Raw genomic sequence first — 23,319 nt, forward strand, 5'->3', positions numbered from 1 at the left:
TCCCTCCGAGCTCCGGAGGGAATCGGCTCCGCAGGATCCGGGTCTTGCTGCTGCGGCGACGCGGGGACCCTCAGAAATCACAGGCGCTGAAGCCTGTGAACTTGGTGACTCGGCGGGCACCATTTGTGCCCCCCTGACCTGCGAAGGAGCCTTTTTAAAGGCTTCGGAACGGGGGACGGGGTGAGCGGCGCGGTGCTGAGAGTCGACTGCTTCTCCTGCGGAGTGAAGCCGCATGCCATGGTCGGAGAGTGCTGACTTCTTCTTGTGAACAATTGGACTCTAAAGTAACAACCCGTGAGTAATACGGAAATTGGATTTGTAAAGAAAAAATTTTTTTTTTGAATTAGGCACGATCGGGGAAGGCGCAAACAGGAAGTCCGTCTCTCCGTCTTATAAATAATCTAAAGCAAGGACTAGCTAACTAAGGTCGAGAGAATTTCTTCTTCTTTATTGGGTAAAAGACATTAATTTCACGATTTGGCAGTATAAGTAATTTCACTGGAGGATAAGAGCTAATTTTGAGAGCTGAAGTGCCACCCCCCCGGACCCGGGAGTGATCCGCGAGAGAGCCTGTTGAGGAGATATAGAAGAGTTTGACAGCTGTCAAATTAGCTGTCAAGAAGGAAAAAGAGAACTTTGTTTCTGCTATCTCTGCTGGATATATTTGCTACAATTTGGTTATACTTTGTTGAAAACAAGGAAGAACTGATACAAACTAACTTGATTTTTGGATTTGAACTGGAAGGAAGATAAAGTAACCAAAATCCCTCTAGAGGGGATTTTGGGACATTACAAGAATGGCTGAAGGAGGAAAAATTCAAGCTAAATTGGACAGAGTGTTTCTTCTCTTGGGAAAGCTACAAGGCCAAATTGATGTTTTGGCTACAAATGTTGCAATTCTGGACTTAACAGTAAACAAATCCATTGAATTTGATAAGGACTTGACTCATGAAGTCCATGCAGCTGGACAAGCAGAGAAACTTGAAAGATTTGAGAGTGTGGAGAAAGAGATATATGTTGTTTCTGAGGAAAAGGAAGGAGGAGATGTAATGTTGCAGATGACGAAGGAGAGCCAGAGGCCTGACATGATGGCTACAAAGGAAAATAAGTACTGGATGATGAAAATCTGTTTTGAATTGAAGATTGAAGAATGGAGAGATCTCCTTATGTGGAGATCTGAAGACCTATGGATTACAAATTTGATTAAGGTGAAAGTTGGAGCTTTTGGGACATTTGGACTTAAAAGGAGTAAGAAACAAGATTCGGGCTCCACTTTTAAGTATGGAGGTCTGGCTGGAAGAAATATGGACCCTATCGCGACAGAGCTTCTCCGAGATCTGGTGTTTAATATTAAGGACTACCCAAAAAACCGGCAGAGAGGAATTGAGAGAGAATTAAGAGCCTCGGATGTGAGGTCTCCAGGCTGATAGTAGACTAAGACTGATGGACATTTGTTGGGGATTGAAACCGGGAAGGGTGGGGTGGGGTTTGGGAATCCAAAGGGTGCAGAATAATAATCTATTTTTTTTTATTTTTTTTTGTTATTAGTATGAAAATTGGGGAATTCGTGGAAGGGAATTTGGGTCGACTTTAGAAAAAAGTTTTAAGAATGAGCACTGATGTTTAAATACTGATGTTTATAAGTTAAAATTGTTTTTTTTAAAAAATGAATTAAATATAAAAAGGTCAAAAATTGGGGACAAGAACTTGTTGAATTAACAATTTGAATTGGAATATAAGAAGGGGAGGTGTGGGGAAGTCAGGGAAATATGTCATTGAAAATAAGGATTGTAAACTTTATGTGTTTTTAACTTTTTTGTTTTTTCCTTTTGGATTTTTTAATGTATAAAGGTGGAAAAACTCAATAAATATCTTTTTTTTTAAAAAAAGGATAAGCCTTGGAGCTTATCCACACTTGCCAGGCAAAGGCCCAAGCTTCAAGTGTGGTGGGATGAGCTTGCCCTGCAAAAAGCTGCTCTTTAAAGCCGAATGGGAGCAAATGTCAATTCGAGTTTTCCATGGGTTGATATTTGTGGACCCAAGCGCAGCAGGTCAGAGGTCACTGGTGGGAGGGGTCAAGAAGTGTAGAAGCAGCAAATATGACAGGACTCCAGCTTGGGATCAAAATAGCCACAACTTTATTGATTACAGATGTAAGTTGGTTTTGACATAGGCATTAGGTATGTATCATGAATCAGGTAACCCATTTGCTGGCTAATAACTCCATCAGGGATGATCCTGGTGAAGGATCCCCCCAGAACGCAAATCAAATGGGGCAATCCTGCCAGGTCGCCATTTTGGGTGATCTATGGCCTGTTAGCCCCTGTCAGGCTTTCGGACGGAACCCTGCCGCTGGACCCCATTACTGGGGTCTCCTGAATTTTGATCCTTGCTCCAGGGGTGGGACACCTCAACAACATTTTTGACTAAGGATCCAACCCAGTGCTTCTCCTCCTGATGCACACTGAAAACTAGCTCCGTCAGGCCCATCACTGAAGCACCCCCACCCACCCACTAGGGCAGGGGTTGGGAAAGTGCAGCCCATTGGCCGGATGCGGCCCACGAAGACTGTTTTACCAGTCCACGAGTGCGACGTTAACATATGAGAGTGCTGGAGGTGAAATAGTTTAACAAGTTACCCAGTCAGAACCCAGGGGGTGGAGTCAGAGGGACTATAAAACCAGCTCTGGGAGGAACAAAGGGGGAGTTTGTTGGGAGTTGGGTGGTTGGTTGGAGTGGGAATGAATTGGGATAGAGTCTGTGGGGAGGTTGAGTCAGTGTAGTGCAATAAGCTGAGTCAGGAACAGTTAGGGGCTAGGAATACAAGTAAATATCCGTGGGAGTGATCCAGCCCATGGCCGGTAAACCTTGCCAGGGCCATGATTGGCCCATTTTGAACTTAAATTTCTGCAGGCAACCCCACCAGCCCCGCAGCGAGCCAAGGCTGACTGTGATGTCAGCTGGCTGCATATGCAGGACTTTTCACACACACACACCCCTCCACGCGGGGCCGCAACTGCTGTCTGGAAATGAACAAGCAATCTTTGCTCCAATTGAGCTTTAAAGAGGTGTTTTTTGTGTGTGTGAAGAAAGCTGAGGACCAAAAAGGGGGTGGGGGATGCTTGGACACGGTGCTTCAAACTGAGCGCCATGCCTGGGAAGAACAGAGGAGAGCTAAGTGTGGATTTGCCCTCAGTCACAGCAGGGTCCAAAATCCCTTCCCTTTTCAAAAGTTTGCTAGCACCCCTGGGGAAAATGCTGGCTCATTCATTTCCCTTGCCTTACATTGTTCTGTCTCGGTCAAAGAGGCTTCATCTGGCCTTCAATAAATATAAAGGGTTCTGGAATGATCGCTCACTCATCCGGTGGGCGCCATTTAGGGGTATAGTAGAGGGGTGCAGCCAACCTGTGAGTGCGCAGTCAGCTCCGGAGCTCCATCCACCCACCCAAACCTCCCTTTGTTTGAGCCTTTCCTTTCCAGCTCAGCGGGCATTGCTACTGTCTTATGATGGTTTGCTGCTAAAGATCCGGGAAGTAATTTTCCCTGCTGCGCAGGTTTTGCCTTTCCCGTAGCAATTGTCACAACTTTGGCGGTTTTAGGCCTTGGGAGGAATCCTTTAGTCTGTCTTCCCTAAGTGTGTGTGTGTGTGTGTGTGTGTGTGTAGCAGTGACTCACCCCCTCCCCACAGTGGTGATTCCAGGGTTCCCTGCTAAAGGGGTTTTATTTGAGGGGAGTCACTGGCCAGACACTGAAAGGCTGTCAGTGAACTCCCCAGTGTTGTACGGAAAAGGGGGCTGCCTGTCTGGTTGCGTAAACAGACGTCTTGCAGTGTCCCCTCCCCGGATCTGATGTGCCTCAGTCCCCTGGCTTGGGGGGCTGGGAGGGATACATGCCCAATGCCTAAGCCAAGGTCTTCCTACACCTGAAAGTTTAATAAAGTTGTGGCCAATTTAATTCAATAACACGTTGTCATTATTATTCATTTCTTCTGGGTGATCTCTTGGGGGTCGGGGGGTCTCTGCCTGGGCACACAAATATTTATCCCTCACTATCGCTATCCTATAAACTAGCTGCAGACAATTTCTCTGTATGTAGAGTGTAGCCCAAACAGCACCATCTGCACAAAAGAGGGAAGGATCCTCCGGCCTGGAGGCAGGTCAGTGTTGTAAACAGAACACAGAGTGCCTGTGGGGGACCCAGAGATACCTCCCTGAGGACTGAGCCTGCTCCGTGGACACAGGGGACTAACCGTTGGAAGGGAAGCTAAAAAACGGGGGGAGTATTTTGGAAGGGGGCACACCTACCTGTAAGAATCATAGGATCATAGAACTGTAGAGTTGGAAGGGATCCCAAGGGACATCTAGTCCACCCCGTGCAATGCAGGGATCTCAACTAAAGCAGAAGCATGAACAGGAGCATCTCAGACAGCAGTGTTTTGCTTGTTGCAGCCACTTGCAATGCCCATTTTCAAGCTCCCAATCTCAGAAGACTAGAACCTGAGCCACCTAAAGAAGCTGAAAGGAAGCATTTCACACAGCAGCACACAGCTGAACTGTGGATTCCCACAAGATGCCGTGAAGGTCACCGGATGGCTCTGAAAGGGAGCTGGAGAAATTCATGGAGGATTTCTATTGCATCTCCACAGTGGGAGGCAGGGTCCATCCTGGGTGTGAAAACGGGATCCTGGGCTCGACAGCCTTTGGCCTGATCCAGCGCTTTCATTTCTATGACAGGCCCACTCTCTCAAAATGTGGTTTTGAGGGTTTCCTCTCCTTTTAATTTTTGCACCCCTGTTCTATATCCCAGAAGATTCTGCCTTCCTTTGCATTCTACTCAGGTGCCTTTTTTTCTAAATATTTTGCAGTTTGGGGCAAGCTCTGTGCTCCTGGGACCTAACTCAAAATGGTTTTTTTAATGTTTATGAATTTAATTTTGCCTACCATGCATCAAATAAAGGTTGTCGTTCCAAAGTTTAAACCAATATTACTGGCCCACTTACAACATTCCTTGGATATTGGGTGTCAATGGAAAGAAGCTAGCTTACTTCTCGTGAAGTAAAAGTTTTAACCAACTTCCTTAGCAAAGCTTTATGTGGCTGTCAAGTGCTGATGCATAAGATTTAGAAGCATGAGATGTAGAGATAGGTTTTGCAATGTGCTGCCGTTCAGCCACTTGGAGAGCTGCTAGGACTGCGTCAAATGCAATTGTCACTCACAATGAGGGGCACTTGACAAGTATGATACAGACCATGAAATTGCACTCAATTCTTGCATCAAGCTCTGAATTGGCAATATCTGACCTTGCTGCATTCTTCTCTGCCTTTAAATATTCTTGGAAGAAAGAATGGCACAAATTTGGAACCAGTTCCAAATATTCTAGAAGACTGTGTATAAAAGATGATTTTAAATTAGAAGGTTGGGAAGACATTTGCACAATGCAATACAAGTCTCTGTGTTTTTTAAGATCTTGCTCTGTATACCGTTTCCAAAGAAGTAAAATATAGTGAAGTTCAGGACAGGGCTTTCTCAGTGGTGGCACCACATTGGGACGTGGACCTCCAATGGAGGCCGAACTTCATTGCTTAGTTTCAGATGTTTTTCACCAAGGCATTTTACCCTGAGCCTTTTCTTACCGGTATGGGGTTAAAAATACCCAAAGTTCTTGGAATATGCTGATGTGTGTACTTCTATATGAAAAGAATCACATTGCTTATGAGAAAGGTATATTCAGGAAGGATAGAATCATAGAATCGAAGTATTGCAGAGTTGGAAGGGACCATGGGGGTCATCTAGTCCAGCCCCTGCTTTGCAGGTTCTTTTGCCCAATGTGGGGCTTGAACCCTTGACCTTGAGATTAAGAGTCTCATGCTCTACCAAATAAACTATCCCTGCCAAACGAATCTGTCAGTTGTGGTTCTCTACATTTCTCCCTTTTCTAATCTTAAATCCAGTTCTCTGTTTCTGCTGCAATTTGCATTAAAAAAAATCCTCATGAAAGCTCACCAGTTTATCAGTGCAATTTTCCCCAACAAACACATGTGGTATGCAGTTTTGACTAAAACACACATTTTTGCTAGCAGTCTTCCCTAATATAAGGATTTCTGTAGGTTATTTTTACTAATTTGGTATTTATATGCACACTTTATAGTAATAGATGCCTATTTGTTTACATCTTTTTTTGAAAGTACAGATTGGATATGTTTGTCTTTGAGTGCAAAGTGAGTTTCTCCTCCCTGCCTAATGTCTGTCTGGAGGAACATCATACCTAAATAGCCTGATCTTTTGATGTTTCTTCAAAAGTAAATCACAAATAGAAAGGGTGGGGCCCTCCTGGAAAGTCCCTGGTCCAGGGGCTCCCCAGTTTTAGCAGAACATCTGGGCACATGGCATTTTAAAAGGCTCCTTCACATAAAATGTTCACTGCAAGTAGAATGTTGGTGTTATCAGGAAGAATGATCTTGTAGTATTATTGTCCTCATGGAAGATGGAGCAGGCATGTTTTCTCCTGTGCCAGAGGGTAGGACTTGAACCAATGGCTTCAAGTTGCATGTGAAGACCCCCAAAACTACCCCCAAATGAAGACACAATAGACACAGATTTTAGTTTAAGGTTTTGGGCATTGAATTTTGGCCACAACTTTATTGATTACAGCATGTGAGTGGTTGCTTAGGCATTGGTTCCAGGCTACTTGAACCTGCACGGTGGCAGGAACAGGACTGACACTGGGCACCACCATATGTCAGTAAGGGAAAGCATCCTGCAGGAGCAAGAACTCTTTCGATCTCACAGCACGCCTCAGATGCTCCCAGGGGCTCTGGCGTGGCCCTAGCCCCTTAACAGGGTTTGGACAAAAGCAAGGCGAGCCCCTGGATTCCTTTAATGGAATTCCTTAGCAGCAGAAATGGAGGGGCAGGCACAGCCAACCACATCCCCTCCACAAAACATTGAACCAATGCCTAACCGCCAACCTTAAAAAGTTGTGACAATTTGCTACACGGCAGGCAAAAACCAAGTGGCACCAGCCAATCAGCCAAATGGCAGAATTCCTACCAGGCCCCTGCTCCAAAAGCAGACGACCCCTAGACAGGCATAGCAAAGCCATAAGAACAACCGTAAATATAGGGAGAGGAGGGCGGGTGATCTGCTGCACATCGCAAGAAAGTGAAACTCTCCAGCGACATGAAGCAGTTTAAGTAGCCCCTCAGCAGCCAATAGCCAACCCAACTGACCAAATTTCTGCCCCAGCAACAGAGGGGCAACCAGTGGAGTATTGTGGCCATCCAAACGGTCCCACCCCACAACAGGGAGGCAGTTTCTGGTGATCTCACCGCAACACGTGCCCTCCATGATAGAAGACCCTACTTGCAAGAAAGGAGATTCCAACTCAACATCAGGAAGAACTTTCTGACAGCAAGAACTGTTTGACAGTTGAATGGTTTCCCTCGGGAGGTTGTGGACTCTTCTTCCTTGGAGGTTTTTAAGCAGAGGTTGGATGGCCATCTCTCCTTTAGTTGAGATTCCTGCATTGCAGCAGGTTGGACTAGATGATCCTTGGAGTCCCTTCCAACTCTACAATTCTATGATTCTGTGCCCCTGTTTTGACATGCAAAAGACTATTTATGTGGAATATTCCAAAATGTAACCCCCCCCCTTCTGCAGTCTGGAGTCCTACGGTCCAAAATCCTCCCATCCTGGCAAAGACCAGACACACCTGTTTAGCAGCAACAAGGCGGAGGCTTGTTTTGCCTTCAAATCATACCTTGGGTATGAGCTACACAGCAAAACATAGGGTTTGGTTCAGCAGAAAGGGATATGATCCCTGGAAGAAAGCCCCAATGCCCAGATAGTCCTGGATAACACTAGACATTGACACAAGAGCTTTTTCACACTGTGAACAGGTCACCCTTTGGAGAGCGTCTTCAGGACAGAAGGAGCACTTCATTCACCAGCCACTGAGTCACAGGAAAAAGTTATTTCAGGAGAAGTCAAAGTGGCGTCACAAGATAGATATGCATGCAGATGCTAAATGCTGCTACAGCTGCTCTGAGGAAATAGCTTACCTTTTTCTTGGATATTTGCATCTGGAAAAAAATGCAACAGTAAATTCATTGCACATTTATGTTACATCTAACCCTTTTAAAACTATGATACTGATTTGAGTTACACTCTTTACATATTTTAATGAAGTGTTTGTTAACTTTGGCAAACAAGAGGTTTGATGATTTGCATAAAGTTCAATTTTTTAAATCTGATTTTCTAAGTATACAAATGCAACACTGTCAGTAGAGGAGATTTAATGACACCAGCACATAATTCACAGGCCCTGCAAATTGATTCTTTTCGAGGCTTGCAATGATGGATTTTGGGCCTGATGTTTGCTTTATACACTGAATGTGTATTACTGTAAGTCATTTATCTAAATGAAGGCTGGAGTTCAAAGTATATTGTTGTACTGAAGAGTAAAATGAAATGTGTTTTAATTATCAAGGAAATTTATGACACCTCTACTCTCTTTTTTTGTGTGCACACATACCACATTTATGTACATATTTTAGAAAATTCAGCTGTGGTTAATTGGAGCCCATTCCCAGTGCTTTTTTTCTAAAAGATATTTAGGAGTACTCTTATTTCGACGCAAGGAAATCACCATTTTATAGTTCAAATTGGGGAAAATAAATACAGTAAATGGACAAAAGTACAAAGATTCACAAAATGTTTAGGGGTCTGCGTCCCCCTGCGTCTCCCCAGAAAAGAAGCAGTGCCCATTCCTCTGTTCACTACCTTGCTTGGAAGGAAGTTCTATTGATTTTGAAAGGGCTTCCTTAATTCCTGGGAAATACAGGATGCTAGATGCACATCCTGTTCCTGTGCGTGTTTACTCAGAAGTAAGTCCCGCTGGGTTTTAAGGTACTTACTCCTAGGTTAGATTGTGCATAGGATTATAGTTGTAGGCCAGGCAAGGGTGGCAAACACAGTTTCCTGCAGAAGCTGTAAGACTCCCTTTCTCAGCAGCCAGGGCTGATGGGACTTGTGGGGCAACCAAAGCCGCATGGCACCATCTTGGCTGCTCCTGCCTGAGACTTGGAAGTCAGTTCCATGGAACTCAGCAACATTTTGGGGTAAGGTAGATGGGATCAGGTTGCAAAAGTCATACTATGACCTGGATGCTCATACATATTTTAAAAATGGAGCATGATAGTGAGGTGGTGCATTGTGCTTATTAAATACTAGTCTGATAGGCTGCAGATGCTGAAGTATTGTTTTTCTTCTTCAGGGGGTACTCAAGGGTACGCAGTACTGGCAGCTCTTTTTGTTGTTGTTAAAAAGTGTGGCACTTACACTTACTGTAACAATTTCATGGTGAGTGCCAAAACCTATTTTTTTTAGAAAAAAAGCACTGGCCTTCGTTAATAGTTAATAGCTATGTGTATTCATATAGTACTCCTGGGTAAGAATATCAGTACATTTTGGAACAAATCATTTGGGCAATGCAGTTGTGGAGGGGGAAGCAACAGTTGGGGGGACCATCTTTTGATTAAAAAAAATTAAGCTAATCCTAGTTTTTAAATTAAGGGTGTGGGGAGAAGTCTATAATGAAGTCTATAAATAAAATCTATAAATGTCACCCCCTTAGGCCCACCAAATTTAGCTACACCCTAAGAACTGCTGTGGCTGTGGCCCTGTGGCTTGAGTTTGGGACTGGTCTCCACATTCACGTTGCTACTCTGCCATGAAGCTCACTTGAGCCTGTCACCATCTCCCAGACCAACCTAATGTACAAGCTTATTGTGATCATAAAACGGGAAGGGGAAAGAGAACCCCAGAGTTCTGTGGTAGAAGGTAAGGATAGGTATCACGAGTAAAATAAAATTCACACATAGACCCCGGCAAACCTATGTGTTGCCCCTTCTGCTGGCAGGTCATGAGCAAAGCTTTATGGACCAGTATTGGAAGCCTCCCAGAAACAAGTTTACTGGTCAGGTCAGTAAAATACTGAATAGTTGAAGAAATCCCTTATTTCAATCTTTGTGGCTTCCACATTGTAGGCTTTGATAACCTGACGGTTCACTAAACTACTTTTGATGTTCAGTTTTGGTTTGGTTTGTGTTTCATGGGTTGAGAAACCCTCAGCAAAGGACTCCGTTTGTGGACGTCTTTACAAGACGTAATGGTCTCTCTTTTTATTCTTACCCTATTGTTTTTGTGTTCTGGAAATAAATGTGTAGACTTTAAATGTAGTTTCTAAAAATAAAATAATAATTAAATCAGTATTTGATCCCCAAATTACTAAATATGACATAAATGCCTGTGATATCTACCAGTATATCTAATCTATATCAGATTTAGACTGCAAAACTTGTGCAGATGGGAATGTCCACACAGCAGGAACTGAACCAAAGTTCCATCTGCAACATAAAGGTTTTGAAAGATCAGATTTGCCTAGTTTTGATTCCTTGACAATTGTTGATAAAGGGATACATGTTTTTTGAGTCTTTGACCTGGTGGGAGATAGAAGCAACTGGATGAACTGAGCAACTGTTGTCTTTTCATGCTTTTGTGAAATTCACACTTTGATGTAAACTGTTTCTGTTTTGGGCACATCTGTCCTACAAATTTTAAACCATATGTCAGCTAGTTGCGACTTTTTTCAATGTGTCTTCTGGAATTACAGTTTGGTTAAAGGAATTCAGAATTTGTGAATAGTGATTTGACTTGCCTGAGACACACTTGGTTGACTGATGTGTGAATCACAACTCAAGTTACCCATCAGCCTCTGCACTTCCTAAATGTTCCCCACTGGATACCCCTCCCACCTCAAATTGCATTTAATAATACATATTTTGACAGAAAATATTTCAAAAATATATTTAAATGTGAATTTCCATGTGCATTTTGAAAAATAAACCAGAGACTAATGCAAAAACGTGATGGAATGGGGTCATGAGTGAACAAAAGTGAAAGGGGCACAGATCAGAAAAAGGCTGTGTCAGGGATGGGGAACCTTTGGCTCTCCTGCTGTTGCAGGACTACCACTCCCATCATCCCTGAACCCTGACCATTCTGGCTGGGACTGACGCAAGTTGTTGGAGTCCAAGAATATCTGGAGGACCAAGATTGTTTGATGGTGGCTCCTAGCCTCAGTAAGCTACACTTCCAGAGCTCCTTGGTTATGAGCCATGGTAATTAAGTTTGGAACCGCATTAAATCTCAGAGATGTGCTGTCATGTATATGCACAGGCTCAGTCCAAAGTATTCAGAATATGTTTCCAAGCAAGTGCTGCTCCCAGTTATTGGATGCCAAGATCTGCCACTTGTGCTAACCACTGAGCAATGAGGGGAAACACATAGCAGATCAAATATGGTATTTCCTTTTCAGTTGTAGCTGTGGTGATATTTTGCAGTGCCATAAGAGGCTATGATAGGCACAAAAATTATTTAAAACCTCTTCCTTCTCCAAGGGCAGACAAAGAGGGACAGACTCCTAAACTTGCCGGGAGGACTGCTTTACGGTGTGATGGAAGACTGCAGCTGTGGCATAAACAGCTGCCCACTGGGCCCAAGTGTCCAGTCCAGGTGGCAACATTTGAGTCTGTCAAAGCATAAGGGACCATTGGAGGCTACAGCTTCACATGAAGCACAAAGCTGTTGTCCAGCATGTGTTTTGCCAAATGCAAGTGTTCTTTTGTATTCAGCAGTAATAACAGCACCAATGAAGAGAAGTTTGGTGCTTTTATTCAGTAGCAGGCTTAATACAAAATACAAAGCAGTGAAACAGTCTTTAAGCAGACTGCTCTGGGGGGTAGGACTCGAACTCATGGCTTCAAGTTACATGAAAGGAGCTTCTGACTAAACATCAGGAAGAACTTTCTGACAGTAAGAGCTGTTTGGCAGTGGAACAGATGTCTCCCTCGGGAGGTTGTGGACTCTCCCTCCTTGGAGGTTTTTAAGCAGAGGTGGGATGACCATGTGTCATGAAGGCTTTAGCTGAGATTCTTGCGTTGCAGGGGGTTGGACTAGAGCACCTCTGGGGGTCCCTTCAAACTCTACAATTCTAGGATTCTGTGATAAGCAAGATAAGATGCATCCCCATTCAGTTGCTGGGAGCCCCAGGAAACAGAGGGGAGCAGCACCAGGCACCCAGCAGTCAGTACCCTACCAGTCTGGGCCCACATCAAAGCTCCAGGGCCACACCCCATCTGGGAGATTTATATACTTCAGACCCTCAGGACTGGGTGGCCTGATACCTGAATTCCTGCCACTGATCCCATAAGTCATTACTGGGATGGTGTGAGGAACGTTGCATTGCCTGCCAGGTAGCCCCACACCCGGCTGATGCCTGCCCCTGAGGCACAAACAGTAAATCAAGACATTTATTAATTTTCCAAAAAATAGCATAAAAGAATAGAAGATAACAGCAACATTTTTTAAAAAGAAATGAGAAAAAAATAAAACAGAAAAAATAACAGCATAAGTAAATTTTACTTGACTTCCCTCCCCTCCCCCTCTTGGTTTCATTGTTTAATACTTGTTCATGCACGTCCATAAAACCTTATATATTTCATAATCCAATTTAAACCTTCATCTTAATACAAGTGACATGTAAAAGTTATACTAATGTAAAAATCAATACACAAAACTCAAAAAATATGCATTGAACATTTACCACCTTTTTAAATTCAGAGTTCTTTCTTTCTTAGGTTTTAAGTTATCTAACTTATCCTGCCTAGTTCAAAAGTTTGTTTTGCCGCTCTCCTTCTTCTCTGGCGGAGACTTCTTCCTTCTGGAGGAGCTGCTGGCAGCTCTTGGCCTGGAATCCACTCCTGAGTACAGGAACAATATATTTCATGCAGTAAGTCCATCCAAACCTGCACGTCTCAATATCACATCTTCAATTTTTTAAAATAACCGTCATTTCCCACATTCCTTTCCAATCCTTATATGTCTTTTCCCAGGCCTTTTTAATGATTTTACATTGCCACCACATATAGCAACCTTTTATTGCCCTCCCCTTCTGTTTCTTCTCTATCACAGTCAAAGCCTCCCATATCATTCCAGACAGAGTATCCTTTTTATCTGTAAAAGACTCCCAGAACATCTCACATGAGGTACTATTTTTATTTTGAACCACTCTTACTTTCCCATGTATTTTTCTCAAACCGTGTCCCTCTACCATTCCTGTCTTAATCATGCATTTGCCTCTTTTAATTGTCACACTGTCTCTGAAATTAAATTGGTATTTTCCCAAATTTTGACAGCTGCCTTCTTGACATCTTCCTTAAATTGATCAAACAGTTCTCTTTTAAAATCTAAAAGCAATTGCATTAGAGCCTGGCTGATTTGTTTTGACACTGTGATATTTTTATTTCTGCCATTTCTGATTTAAACTGAGAGGTCAATACTCTCCCTGTTTCCTAGCTTCCTCTTTTCAAAACAAAATGTCCTTTCCCACCACACAAAGTGTTATTTTTAACCTTATCAGTACTTTACCAAGGACATCATCAAGTTCAGTAGAGAGAGCCAGTGCTTTCAACCTACCCCCCTTCCAAGTTACTCACAATTACAAAATTTTAACAATCACATATTCGGATCTTTACATTAATGAACATCAAAATAACTTTTAAAATTGTAAATATAATAAATCTATATTGAACCTTTAATTTTGAGTTTGTTTTAGTCCAATATTAGCAGTAGGTAGTCCTCTTCTTTTAGTCTAATGCTAATGCCTTTTCATAAAGTAGAAACATTTTTGGAATTCCATTAAATTGGGGGTCTTCAACCATCAGAAAAATTCTAGAACACTTTTCCAGAAGTGAGATAGGTTCCAATATTTTTTCCCAGAGAAAAGAAATTTTAAAACAGTCTTCCATCAAGTAACATTATAATCCTTCTCAGGTTTATCCTCCATTTTAAGTCAAGTTCAATCTCACCGTATTTTATGTTCAAGTTCAAATAGAGTTCCGGTCAAGTTCATTATTTTTAAAAATATTGAGGCTGCCTTAAACAGCTGAGTGCAGTCTTTTTAAACCTATTTGTTCATTAGTTAACCTGTCTTCCAAAGTACGTTTCACCCACAATTCACTTGCAGGTATTTCATGCCTGTTGCATCAGTAATGGGAGCGGACTTCCTTTTTCCACTCCCAATTTCTTGCCAAATTAATTGATTTAATCAATTCTTTAATTTTTCCTCACCTTCCAATGGGCACAATGTCCGGAAAGGTAACTGCTCATGGCTGGATCACAGGCTTTGCTTCTGTAGAGCTGCACCGGTGCCTACGGCTCGCCTGCCCCTCTCTCTGTTCCTTTTGGTAGATCCACGGCGCCGTCCATGAGTTTGCAGGACCCCGAGACACCCTAATGCTCCTCTTGGGTTTTTGGGCGAGGTGTGTGGCCCTCGCGCTCTTCCCCATCCGCTCTACAAAGCCAAATCTGACAGAGCTGTCAGATTCTCCATCCAATTGCCAACTTGCGGGAACCCGGAAGTATAAATCAAGACAATTAAAATATTCCTTCCAGTAGCACCTTAGAGACCAACTAAGTTTGTTATTGGTATGAGCTTTCATGTGCATGTGTGTATGTGAAGAAGTGTGCCTGCACACGAAAGCTCATTCCAATAACAGACTTAGTTGGTCTCTAAGGTGCTACTGGAAGGATTTTTTTTATTTTGTTTCGACTACAGCAGACCAACACAACTACCTACCTGTATCAAGACAATAAAGCAAACCAAAAGCACTTGACAGCAACCCTTTAGGAAGTGTCGAAAAGCAAGGAGGAAGAATTGTACAAACCAATTCACTGTCTCCTCAAAATACACAATTCTCCCACAATAGGCTTCCTTTACAGCATGTGATGGAGAGAATTGTTATATGATGGCTGTCATTGTAGGTGCTGAGTAGGTACACACTTGTTTAAATTATTAGAAAATCCTCTAGGTGAAAGAAGGTGCTGCGTTTGAAATTAAATTTACAAAGACTTTTGTGTGAGCCAAAACAGGCTTGCTGACCAGTGGCGTAGCGTGGGTTGTCAGCACCCGGGGCAAGCCAAGTAATTTGCGCCCCCTAACCCGTGGATTTGCGCCCCCTAACCCTAGCCCCCAGATGTTGCGCCCGGTGCGGCTGGCCCCCCCTGCACCCCCCACGCTACGCCACTGTTGCTGACACTTTTAGCATGAAGATACGGATTTCTGAGCTGTGTAGGTCAACCAGGATAATGCTGAAAGAGCAAAGCTATGGGAGATTGCGTTTTCCTTTCCGACAGCTGCAAATCTTCTGTTGTTACACTGCTCACGTGAAAATACCACTTTAGGTGAGAAGGTGCTTTTTGCGTTTAGCTACTTCAGTAACATCTTAGGCTGGTAAGTTACTGTTTTGTCCTGGCCCAAATATTAGTGTGTAATTTAATAAACAAAGAACACAGTGTTGATTAGGTGGCAATGGATGGTTATGCTTCAGAAAAATATACAGCAATCCAGACCCAACGTTGAGAGGAGAGACTATCTAAAGTATTTTAAAAGTTCATGTTAATATTACAATTAAAATTCCACCTATATACTGAAGCAGTCCTTCATTCAGGCTACAGCTACATGTTGTCCTGTAGAAAACATTGCAAAAACAGTGTGTTTCTGACTGCCAGCTGTTTCCCCCAAATCCATTATTTATCTGATTTTCATTATAGTAAGGAAAATAAATTGAAATATCCACTAAAAAGTGTACTAGAGTGTTGAAGAAGAATAGCTTATGGAATCGTACAACAGTACAATTGTTTTATAGCCATTTACTGCTGGCTATGAAGAAAGATGCCATCCTGTGGATTAAAAAATAAATAAATAGCAAAGCAGAATTAACAAGAAGGTATTGTTTGCTTGGAGCTCAGTGAAATGTATCATTGTGCCAAAAGGTGCATAAAATAAAAGGCCGCAACATTCTTAATTTTACTTCTGGGAGCATAAATGCATTGGAGAGCCTCTACATGCTTCCCTGAGTGCCAGTGTGGTCCAGCACAATGCAGTCAACTAACAGAATCATAATAGCACTGTCAGGAGGATGAATGAGATGGAAGAAATGTTTCCTTTGCTGAGTTTATGAGCTGATCTGCATATTCAGAACGAGTATGTAACATAGCTGCTGAAGATGGATGGGAGTTTTTTGAAAGTGGGATATTGAAGGCCCCAATGCAGACAATTCCAACAAGAAAGAAAAGTGGGAGGCATCTAAGGAAACGGGTGTGGCTGCATAAGGAGTTTACAGATGAGCTGAGATGCAAGAAGGGCGTGTATAAGAAATGGAAGAAAGGGGAAATACCAAAGGGGTAGCCTGCCAACCTAGCAGTTCGAAAGCATGCAAGTAGATAAATAGTAGATATATAAATAGTGCAAGTAGATAAATAGGTACCACTCCGGCAGGAAGGTAAACGGCATTTCCGTGCGCTGCTCTGGTTTGCCAGAAGTGGCTTAGTCATGCTGGCCACATGACCCAGAAGAGCAAGATGAGTGCCGCAACCCCAGAGTCGGCCACAACTGGACCTAATGGTCAGGGGTCCATTTACCTTTACCTAGCCAGCAGTTGCAGGGGGGATGTTAGCTGGGTCCAGCTAAGAATGAACTCAAGCTTGCAAGAGAGGTTAAAAATAATTTTTAAAAGCTTTCTTTGGCTATGCTTGAAGCAAGAGGAAGATCAATCAACTAGCAGGTTCACTGAATGGAAATGGAGAAATGTTATTGGATGACAGGGAGAAGGTGGAACTGCTGAACACCTACTTTGCCTCTGTCTTCCCCCAAAAGGGAAGCGATTCCCCACCTGGTGATAACAGAATAAATGATGTAAGGAGGGAGCTGCAGCCCAAGACAGGAAAAGGTGGTAAGGGAACACCTAGCCAATTTGTTTTCTCCTTCTCTGCAGGGTAGCACTTGAACCAATGGCTTCAAGTTACAAGAAAGGAGATTCTGACTTAACATCAAGAAGAACTTTCAGACAGAGCTGTTTGGCAGTGGAACTGACTCCCTCAGTTCCAGACTCTGTTTTCTTGAAGGTTTTTAAGCCGAGGTTGGGTGGCCACCTGTCCTGGTTGCTTTAGTTGAGATTCCTGCCTTGCAGGGGGATGGACTAGGTGGCCCTTGGGGTCTCCATCATTTTATGATTTTATGAAGACTGCAGGTGGGTGACCATAAGGCATAATGAATGCTGCCCTGCCTCAGAAATTCCCTAATTTTTATTTCTTTTTAAAATGCACATTATGCATTTAAAATTTCTTCTTTTTTTGAAGAAAGCTAGACAAGACTAGACTTTCATTTGGCTATTTTTCTGAGTGTATGGAGGTTTCTTTTTCTTAGATGAAGGGAGTCTGCACTTCTTCCACCCCCATTTTGAAAGAGGGTTGCACTATGTGATTCTACCAACATATAACTTAAGTATCCTGGCTTAAACATCTCAATGGATAATTATGAACTTTTGAAACTTCCAGAATTGTGACAAACTGTTAGTTGAATCAATCTGTGTTGCAAACTAGTATGAAAATGCATTCGGAGCAGGAGGCATTCAGTTCAGTTTACATTTAATGGTGAACATACCCGGATGGCATGGGGATGAGGGACCAACTCCCTTCTCTTGCGGGGGCCCAATTAGTGCCATTGCTTTCCGTTAAGAGTTTGGGTGTAATCCTTGATGCCTCCCTTTCCATGGAGGCGCAGGTTACAGCAACAGCCAAGGCGACATTTTTCCACCTTCGCCGCATCAAGCAGTTGGTCCCTTACCTTTCCCGCCCCTACCTGGCCACAGTGATCCATGCGATGGTCACCTCCAGGCTTGACTACTGTAATTCGCTCTACGCGGGGCTGCCCTTGAAGCTGTCCCAGAAACTCCAGCGGGTGCAGAATGCTGCAGCAAGGCTCCTCATGGGGTCTCTGCCATGGGAGCATATTCACCCAGTGTTTTTCCAGCTGCACTGGCTCCCGGTGGAGTACAGGGTCAGATTTAAGGTGCTGGTTTTGACCTTTCAAGCCCTTCACGGCCTAGGACCCTCGTACCTACGGGACTGCCTCTCCTGGTATGCCCCACGGAGAGCCTCAAGGTCCATAAATAGCAACACCCTAATGGTCCCGGGCCCTAAGGAAGTTAGATTAGCTTCAACCAGAGCTAGGGCCTTTTCAACTCTGGCTCCGGGCTGGTGGAACGCTCTGCCTCATGAGACCAGGGCCCTGCAGGATCTGATTTCTTTCTGCAGGGCCTGTAAGACAGAGTTGTTCCGCCTGGCCTTTGGCTTGGAGCCAATTTGATTCCCTCCCTCTCTTTCTTTCTTTCTTCCTTTCCTTCTCCTCCTGCGATGAGGCTACATTTTAATATATATTTTTTTAAAAGATATTTATTGAGATTTTCCCATAATACAATAAAAAATCAAAAAAGAGAAAAAACAAAAAAGGTTAAAAACACATAAAGTTCAGAATCCTTATTTTCTATACCATATTTCCCTGACTTCCCCACACCGCTCCCTCTTGTATTCCAGTTCAGATTGTTGGTTCAACAAGTTCTTATCCCTATTTTTAAACCTTTTTATATTTAGATCTTTCAAAAAAGTCAATTTTGCCTTATAGACTTCATATTTATACATCATTGCTTATTCTTTAAACCTTTTTCTAAAGTCGACCTAAATTCCCTTCCACGATTTCCCCAATTTTCATACAAATATCCAAACAAAATAAAAACAGAACAGGTTAAATTATACACCCTTTGGATTCCCAGACTCCACCCCCCCTTTCCCGGTTTCAATCCCCAACAAACGTCCATCAGTCCATCTACTATCAGCCTGGAGACCTCACGTCCGAGGCTCTTAATTCTCTCTCAATTCCTCTCTGCCGGTTTTTTTGGTAGTCCTTAGTATTAAACACCAAATCTCAGAGAAGCTTTAGCCCAATAAGGTCCATGTTTCTTCCAGCCAGACCTCCATTTTTAAAAGTGGAGCCTAAATCTTGTTTCTTAATCCTTTCAAGTCCAAATGTCCCCAAAGCTCCACCTTCCACCTTAGTCAAATTTGTAATCCTTAGGTCTTCAGATCTCCACATAAGGAGATCCCTCCATCTTTCAGTTTCCAGTTCAAACCAGATTTTCATCATCAAGTTCTTATTCTCCTTTGTAGCCATCATTTCAGGCCTCTGGCCTTCCTTTATCTTTGACAACATTGTAGCTCCTCCTTCCTTTTCCTCAGGAACAACATATACCTCTTTCCCCTCACTCTCAAATCTCTCAAGTTTCTCTTCTTGGCCAGCTGCATAGGCTTCCTGAGTCGAATCCTTATCAAATTCAATGAATTTGTTTACTGTTAAGTCCAGAGTTGCAACATTTGTAGCCAAAACATCGACTTGGCCTTGTAGCTTTCCCAAGAGAACAAAAACTCTGTCCAACTTAGCTTGAATTTCCCTTCCTTCAGCCATTCTTGTAATGTCCCAAAAACCCCTCTAGAGGGATTTTGGTTACTTAGTGTTCCTTCCAGTTCAAATCCAAAAATCAAATTAATTTGTATCAGTTCTTCCTTATTTTCGACAAAGTATCATCAAATTGTCATAGATATAGCCAGCAGAAACAGTAGAAACAAAGTTCCCTTTTTCCGTCTTGACAGCTAGTTTGACAGCTGTCAAATTCTTCAATACCTTTCCAACAGGCTCTCTCGCGGATCACTCCCGGGTCTGAGGGGGGGTGGTACCTCAGCTCCCAAAATTAGCTCTTATCCTCCAGTACAATTACTTATAGTGCCAAATCGTGAAATTAGTGTCTTTTGCCCAATAAAGAGAAAGGATTCTCACGACCTTAGTTAGCAGGTCCTTGTTTTAAGTTGTTTACAGGATGGGGAGGCGGACTTCCTGTTTACGCCTTCCCCGATCGTGCCTAATTCAAAGAAGATTTTCTTTGCAAATCCAAATTCCGTACTACTCACGGGTTGTTGTTTAGGGGTCCAATTCACAAGAAGAAGTCAGCGCTCTCCGGCCATGGCAGCGCGGCTTCACTCCGCAGGAGAAGCAGTCGACTCTCAGCACCGTGCCGCTCACCCGTCCCCTGTTCCGTAGCCTTTAAAAAGGCTCCTTCGCGGGTCGGGGGGCACTAATGGTGCCCGCCGAGTCCCCAGGTTCACAGGCTTCACCGCCTGTGATTTCTGAGGGTCCCCGCGTCGCCGCCGTGGCAAGACCCAACTCCTACGGAGCCGATTCCCTCCGGAGCTCGGAGGGAATCCGCCATTAGCTGATGGCACTAACCCGGAAGTCTACATTTTAATATTTTAATGTTTCAATATTTTAATGTATTTTAATTTTGTTTTTAAGTTGTAATCATTCAACTTGTTTTTATTATTGCTTGTAAGCCACTCTGAGCCCGGCCTTGGCTGGGGAGGGCGGGGTATAAATAAAAATTATTATTATTATTATTATTATTATTATTATTATTATTATTATTATTAAAATTTTCCAAAACAATGTGAGAACTGGAGCACAGACATATTTTTAAAATTCACAGTTCTCTGAATTTTGCAATGTTGTTCTCCAGCTGAGCAATGTATACAAAAGTATATAATTTGGACTCCAGATACAATATTACAAAAAAAAAAAATCCCACCATTCAACAATGCATTATATTTGTCTCAATCAGAACCTGCTTCATAATCCAAATTCAGAAAAGGGGTGGGAGTGCCCACCTGTCAGTCATCTGTTGTCATAGATGATGTCAGGGGATTTGACATCACTTTAGCAAAGTGCTGATAAAAGCAAGCCCCTCCCCCACTTCGTTTCAGCAGCTGTTTCACAGCAATGAATGGGGAAACAAAGGGGATCCCCTCCCACCAAGCAGGATTGGCCTCCCTTTGCATCAGCTGACGCAGTGTGTGTGTGTGTGTGTGTGTGTGTGTGTGGACCTGTGTAGTCCTGTTCAGTTCCTGCTTTGTGCAATGCTCCCCATAACAAGCTGCTTGTCGGGCCCTTTGGAAACAGCTCCCGTGGGCTTTGGCCAACCCCTCCCCCCTTTTAGCCAAGCCCCTGCATGACATCAAGTGTAGGGGGGTGTTGTGTGGTGGCTTGCCCCAGAAGCCGCCTGGTGGGCCAAATAAGGAAGCCTGGTGGGCCAAGATTTCCATGCTAGGAAAATGGCTGTCCTAGAACTTCTTATCATTCTGGGATGTGCAGAGTGCAATGCAACTTCTAGGATTGTTGCAACTTCTAGGATTGATGCAATGCAACTTCTAGGATCGTTCTTCCAGGTGGGATAGTGTGGCAGCAGCAGCACAGCGTGGCAGTGAACCAAGCAGGTTGCTTTCTGTGGGGATCAAGTTTCCCACTGGATTACTCTTGTGAAAGTGGTCTATAGATTCTAAATAGCCCTAGTACTAAAAGGATTTTGTGTTGTTTTTCCTCCTAGGCATTTCCTGGAAATTTAAATTCTGACAGTGTGGTCCGGCATGATTTACAGCATCCAGTTATCGCCCGCTATGTACGGATACTTCCATTGGACTGGAGTGGAGAGGGTCAAATTGGCCTGAGGATTGAAGTCTATGGTTGTCCTTACTGTAAGTTCTTTTAACTTCTGCTATGTCATTTTATTTCTGCTTTCCTGAAGCTTTCTTGTGTAATGGTATTTAGCCTAGTATAATCCAAGCAAGTGTGATCTGGATGCAGGATTTGGGTTGAGTGTAGTTACATTGCATATGTAATATATGCAAACTATAACATATGTAATAAAAGACCTGAGGTAGCATAGTGCCTCAGCTATGAGCTAAGAAGTTCCTGAATCAAGTGCTGACTTCTTCTCCGATATAACAGTGGCCTTGGGGCCAAGGCAATACAGTGGTACCTCGCAAGACGAATGCCTCGGAAGACGAAAAACTCGCAAGACGAAAGAGTTTTTCGTTTTTTGAGTTGCTTCGCAAGACGAATTTCCCTATGGGCTTGCTTCGCAAGACGAAAACGTCTTGCGGGTTTGTTTCCTTTTTCTTAAAACCGCTTGAAGAGGTGCAGTTGCGACTTGACCGTGCTTCGCAAGATGAAAAGACTCGCGGAACGAATTAATTTCGTCTTGCGAGGTACCACTGTATATGATATCTCAGCCTCAACCCTCCTTTTGCATTGTGGGGGAAATTCCGCTGAACTGCGTAACAGAGTTTAGCTGGTCAATACGTAGGAGGTCTCCTTCGTCCACCAACAGAGGGACTTTAGATACAACACACCTTGTCATATTGTGGAAACCTGGACAAACTGCTTTTAACTGTGGTTAGTTGAAGCAAGTGATCTTGAAATTAAGGTGCCTGATAGTTTTGTTCCGTCCACCTGTGGAGCAAACTGACTCATACTCTATAGAACATAACACAGCAGTCAGAGATCACACTTCTCTGAATTTTGCAATGCATTTTATTTGCACAAAAACAGGTAAAATGCATGAATTATTACTTAAAATAAGGCCCGAAGATGTATTTCAATGCAATTTTTGTATGTTTAAAAATAATATTGCTGCTTTATGTGGAAACAGGCTGCAACAGATCAATGACAAAGCAGAATGCTACATCCCTACTTCAGGCTATAGTTTATGAAGCTGGCTTGTTCTAATTAACTATAAACCAGAAGTAGGTTTTTTTGGGGGGGGGAGGAAATGGCAGTGTTGTTGTTGTTGGACCTTCCTTTTTCACACATTGAGCAGAATGTGAAGAGGATAGGAGTGGAAACCGCTGATCTTATCCTCCACTGATCACTGAATGTGTGGCCATTCCTCCTGTTGCATCCCCATCCACAGGTCCCCATAGGGGTTGTGACACCTATGCTGTACTGATCCTAGAAGTCCCACCACCCCACTGGCTGCATTTGTGGAACTAACAGCCTATTCTCACATGCCAGCTAGCAGTGGTGGTAAGAGTGGGCCACATTTGCATCATGCGCTTCTTCCAAGGAATGTGCAGAGATGTCTCACAACAGTGCAAGTGAAGTAGGTTATGCTGAGAGGGAGGCTCACCCAATGATGTGAACCTGAGATGTGTACATATAATGCCAGCTGCTACATCTTAATCTGGGGTAACAATAGTGTGGGAATAACTCACATATGCTTCCCACCCAGAATCTGTAATATCTGCAAGTGGGCAGGGCTAATGAAGTGCTCCCATCTCATGAATGGAAACATTGCTCGAACAGAAGGAAGGATGATATTTGCATGACAGGGAACCATACCACTGGGCCTGCCCTACCCCCCACATGGTTCTTTCATGCTCATCTTACTAGAACATTGTGACATGATGTTATGGAGTGATAGGTCTCATGCTGCTGCCAGGAAGAATGTACACCAATGCAGTGCTCCAGCAATATTATGT

General features: G+C 43.3%; 1 protein-coding gene across 1 annotated transcript in view; it reads left to right on the plus strand.

The window, feature by feature from the left end:
• CNTNAP2 (contactin associated protein 2) overlaps window positions 1-23,319 on the plus strand; it is a 971,924-nt gene that overhangs the window by 467,847 nt on the left and 480,758 nt on the right. Inside the window, exon 4 of the mRNA XM_053359792.1 lies at window positions 21,387-21,534. Within this exon, the coding sequence (XP_053215767.1) occupies window positions 21,387-21,534 (148 nt within the window). The remainder of the gene's footprint in view (window positions 1-21,386; window positions 21,535-23,319) is intronic.

The sequence above is a fragment of the Podarcis raffonei genome, chromosome 12 (genome assembly GCF_027172205.1).
Source record: "Podarcis raffonei isolate rPodRaf1 chromosome 12, rPodRaf1.pri, whole genome shotgun sequence".
Classification (NCBI taxonomy): domain Eukaryota; kingdom Metazoa; phylum Chordata; class Lepidosauria; order Squamata; family Lacertidae; genus Podarcis; species Podarcis raffonei.